This window comes from Panicum hallii, chromosome 4 (genome assembly GCF_002211085.1).
Source record: "Panicum hallii strain FIL2 chromosome 4, PHallii_v3.1, whole genome shotgun sequence".
In the NCBI taxonomy this organism is placed as follows: domain Eukaryota; kingdom Viridiplantae; phylum Streptophyta; class Magnoliopsida; order Poales; family Poaceae; genus Panicum; species Panicum hallii.
The window spans coordinates 13,118,600-13,123,742 of record NC_038045.1 but is presented as its reverse complement, the minus strand read 5'-3'; the positions used below and the strand labels follow the sequence as shown (position 1 = coordinate 13,123,742).

The 5,143-nt window shown below is 44.1% G+C and overlaps 1 protein-coding gene across 1 annotated transcript; it reads left to right on the top strand.

The window, feature by feature from the left end:
• The first annotated feature begins 590 nt into the window (after positions 1 to 590).
• Positions 591 to 1,380, top strand: LOC112888701. Its single transcript, XM_025954992.1, has one exon. The coding sequence runs from the start codon at positions 616 to 618 to the stop codon at positions 1,186 to 1,188; it is 573 nt and encodes a 190-aa protein (XP_025810777.1). The 5' UTR covers positions 591 to 615; the 3' UTR covers positions 1,189 to 1,380.
• Positions 1,381 to 5,143: the final 3,763 nt, after the last annotated feature.

Here is a 5,143-nt window from a genome sequence, read left to right as displayed (position 1 = left end):
GCACTGGAAACTATTCGAAGATTACTTCTCCGATGATCCAACGTACGGTGCCGAGTTTTTTAGAAGAAGGTTTGTAATTAGTCAATTTATTATATTTTCCTCATCATGTACGAGGTTACATAGCATTGACGAATTATTCTCATACGTGCAGGTTTAGAATGAGTCGACCTCTGTTCTTGCGCATAATGCGTGCGGTAGAAGATCATGATGATTACTTCGTGTAAAAAAGAAATGCGGCTAATAAACTCGGATTAAGTTGCCACCAGAAGGTAACTGCTGCATTCCGTATGCTATGTAATGGAGTAGCAGCGGATAGCACAGATGAGTACGTTTGTATTGGAGAAAGTACAGCTATCGAGAGTATGAGAAGGCTTGTCATAGCGGTTGTTGAAATTTTTGAAGCTGAGTATTTGAGAGCACCTAATCAGAATGACACGACTTGCTTACTAGCCATTGCAGAGGAAAGAGGATTCCTGGGCATGCTAGGTTCTATCGATTGTATGCATTGGAAGTGGAAAAACTGTCCTACAGCATGGCACGGTATGTACTCTGATCACGTGCGTGTGCCAACAATAATATTAGAAGCTATTGCGTCTAAGGATCTCTGGATTTGGCATGCTTTTTTTTGGTTTACCTGGATCGCACAATGATATTAACGTTCTCCAGCGGTCTCCACTATTTGCAAAGTTATGCGAAGGTGAAGCACCCGAAGTTAATTTTTCAATTAATAGCCACGATTACAAAATGGGATATTACCTTGCCGATGGCATATATCCATCTTGGGCAACATTTGTGAAGACCATAGGACAACCACAGGGGAATAAGCAAAAGTATTTTGCTAAAGCACAGGAAGCTGTACGCAAGGATGTAGAACGAGCCTTCGGAGTTCTACAAGCTCGTTTTGTAATAATTCGGGGTCAAGCACGTTTATGGGACGTAGAGACATTGGGATATGTCATGAAAGCTTGTATCATCATGCACAATATGATTATAGAAGACGAGGGTGAAGTGGACGCAGATGAACGCTTCGACGATGAAGAAGAAAATGTACGAGCATCCCATCATCGTACCCCTAATCTTCTAGAATTTATCAAGACACGGAAAGAAATTAGGGACAACGAAAGTCATCATCAGCTGCAGGAAGACCTAGTGGAGCACCTATGGGAACATAAGCCAGATAAATATTGATATGCTCATTTGGTCCATGTAATAAAGTGATAGTACCTCTGCTTATTGGATTTAATTGATTATGGTTCATGTAATACAGAAACAAATATGAGTGCAAACTGATCTAAAAGATAAGATTTATTCCTTGGTACTGCTATGCCTTGGTACTGCAGAAGCAAAAATGAGTACTCAAGTAAGATTTATCCCTCGCCGAGTAGTTATATCGGAACGAAGGCTCTCGTAATAACGTTGCTGCTGAACAGTCATGCCACTGGTGTCCATTGTCATGATTCTTTCTTCTTCTATCATTCTCTTCAAGCTCGCCCAGTCTTGCTCACTTGCAGCCCTCACTTGCTCTAATCGAAGCTTAGGTGCATCACCTTCTGGAGTTGCAATATCATTGTTACTAGCATTGGGCAAATCATCATTTTCGTTTCCAGTTAAATCCAATATAGAATCATCAGAGCCTTGTTTTTCTTTTGAGAACATTTAATTTCTGCCATTTGACTCATCTTCTGATGCCACTTTGGTTCATGGCGTAAAATATTCCAGCAGTGCAAGAGCTGGAAAGACTTCTTTTCTTTATCTTCTTCCTTGTATAAGACGCATGCATCCATAAGCTGCATAGTTAAAGTTACCCCTGGTTATTCATAGTTACTTAATAACATTGATCAATACAGAAACTTCACAACACATACCTTGTTTTCAAAAGTCTTCCCACTTTGATTTCTGCCCTCAATAGCAGTAAAACATCCACAAAACTTATTGACAGACTCTTGAATAGTGCTCCAACGATGAGATAGAGAATTTGAGCTACGATGTACTATGATTTCCTTCTCCGAATGGTAGAAATTATGAACCCTAGTCCAAAAAGCACTTTTTTCCAATTTGTGCCTGGAATTGCATCAGTACTTGTGCCCAACCAAGCCCTGACAAGTACTACATCTTCAGACTCACAAAAATTCTTGTTTCTTGCTTTCTTGCTTCCTTGGGTGCTGGGAGTTGTGTAAAAGGGTGTGTCTTGCTGCTCCTCAGGAGGGCTGCCTAAACCATTCCACTCCTGTCCATTGTTGCCCAAAGTCTCATTCAACAAGCTCATAAACGTGCTGTCTCCAGCCATTCTCACAAGTGCCTACAAAAGTTATGCTTCTTACTGTCAGTACACAATACAACAATATAAGTTTTATAGAGCAGTATGCGTGTAAGTCTTTTACATCACTAACAGGAAAGTTTCAGTTTTGTAAGATGCAGCAGATCACTTTTGTATGATGCAGCACTATAAACCTTTTCATACAACCTATATCCACTTAATCAAAACAAAAGGGGAAATAGCAAAAAGCTCAACCACTAGTATCTGAGGCGCGTACTGTATGTCTTGTTCAGGAGCAAGGATTAGGACAGCAGCGGAGTATATATTGAATTCAAAACGCACTAGCAGGAGGAATATATTGAAGAATCAACTCAGAATCTAATGAAAAAATCTCTAGAATGTCAATTTGTAACACAAAGCGGGTGGTGTAAAGGCTTTCTTTGACAGCCTTGGGTTCCTTTGACATACTAATATTCGGCCATGCCCGTATCTATCTGCCTATAACTTACAGGCTGCTACTAGATGAGTGTAGCAGTAGTACTACATGGATTTGCTGGTCAACAACTACTACTCCGTAGATGGGTGTAGCGTCACCTACTACGGACCTGACTAATAGAGCGGGAGACGGAGCGTGGGGATCTGCTGGTCGGCGACTCTTGGCACCACAGCAACCCTATTCAACAGAGACGAATCTTGGCACCAAGGCGACGGCGAGGAAGAAGATGGAGCAGGAGATGATCACCACAGGCAGCAGAAGCCGGCCAGCCGCGTCCTCATCAGGCCCCTACACGCGGCGGGCGACGGCGGCCCATACCCTAGCCTACTAGGTCTTGCCAGCACAAGGTCTCGGGGAATCGAGTGCACCCGTCCGAGTATGGAGCGGCGGAGGAGCCGAGGAGGTTGCGGCAGCGGAGCCGAGGATGGAGCGGCGGGAGAGGCAGCGGAGCCGAGGATGGAGCAGCGGGAGACAGATGCAGCACGGGAGGGGCGATGTGAAGGCGACGCCAGCGGAGGGAGAGGCGGCAGACCTGCGGAGGTGCGCGCCAACAAAAAAAACAACCACGAAATGTTGGCGCCACGACGCGACGATGGAAACGGGGGGCGTATTTTTTCCCTGATTCTGTCTATGATTGAGGGAGGTTTAGGGGGGGCATAAAAATAGGGAGCTGTTTACGGGAGTTGTTGGAGAACGTTTTTTGGATAATTCCCCTTAATTTTGATTTAGGGAGATGTTTTGGGGAGCTCTTGGAGATGCTCTTACTTCCTAAGGCAAAGAGTAGACTTGACTAACTTACACATTAAGACAGACTTGACTCAAGGTTGCTGCCTAAGTCTTGACTATACTTGCTAAGGAAAGTGGAAATGACCTAGCTAAGGAAATTAGATTAATATTGGTTAGACAAGCAAAGAAAACAAGGATTACTACTAACATTAAGTTCATTATGTACCAGACCATTGACCCTCTCACTTGCACTTCTCCACCGGTCATCAGAAGTTCAGAACTTCCATCCTTGGCTGACGGTCGTTAGACAAGTGTATGTGCGTGTGTGTGGGACCTGCACCCAGGCATGTATCGCCGGTCAGCCGTGGTATTGTTTGGTTAGAGAGATATGAGATCTTGTTTGGTGCTGTTTCTATAAACCTCAAGATCACCTCACCCCTATATATATGTAAATCTATCTCTCAATCAATCTAATCCAATATTCCACGCAACCCTAATTGCTCTCAACGGTGATAGCTCTTGGAGCCAAAAGTTTGTGAGGAGGCTGAACCAAAACTGTCTTGTGTCACACAGTTGGTCGGCAAGTGATCAATTGTTTCCTCTTCTTGATCACAGTGAGGACATCGGATAGGGTGCGGTAGGTTCCTTTGAGCAAGTCGATCTGCAGTCCAGCACCTCCTGTAGACTACTTGCCAAATGAAGAATTGGCATTTGCTTGGTGCCCGTCACTTCCAAATGCAATACCAGGACCGGAACAAAACAGACCCCTGAAAGAAGTTTACATAAGCTGATTTACTTGAGTACTGTCCCTAGCGAGAGAGCTTCCAATGATGATTTGTTGTCAGTCGAAACCCGCCGGCGAGCAACGACAGGCAACACGAGGAGCCAGGAGGCTTCCAGAACTGCTGGTGGGCCCCGGTCTCTCGGTCAACGGCCCGAGATCCGGCACACGTCCTGGCTTCTGGGTTGCTAGGCGTGCCACCTGACCTTGTACCTGATCAGGAAGGTGTTATATGTTAGTTTCCTGCATGCATAGACACATACAAATATTAGTCCGAGCCGTGATCGGCTCATCGGGTGACCCCCTATATCGGTTGTAAAGAGCCGATTGTGTTCTGTACTGGATCGGATCTATAAACAAAGCAAGTATATCCGATGATAGCATAAATCTTGCCCTGTAACCACTTAGCTAATCCAATCTACAACGGTTGAAGCCTTCACTGCATAACCGGAACATCCTACACGTAATTGAGCCTAACAGATACGGAAGATAACGAAACAACCTAAACAGAGGCCTAAAAACCAACTGAAAGCCGATTTCTGGAACAATCTCTTTTTAAGCTGTTAAAAAGCACCAAACATACTGCCGGAATATTCAACCTGTTTGAAGGGCCTAATCATGCAGATATTAAACTAAATCTCCGATGAACAAAGATTAACCATAACAGATTGGATCTACTAAACAAGAACAGAGCAAGGCGCTGTCCTTATACCTGAGATCGGGCACAGGGACATCTAAACGTTTACAGGTAACAAATAATGCGTGAATAAGGCATGAAAGAACCGATGCTACTCTATAAACGTTAAGATAACTAGTGCTACTCATCATCAATAACGCTTCAGAACGAGAAACACGAAAGGTAAATAAGCAAGGACATTGCTTG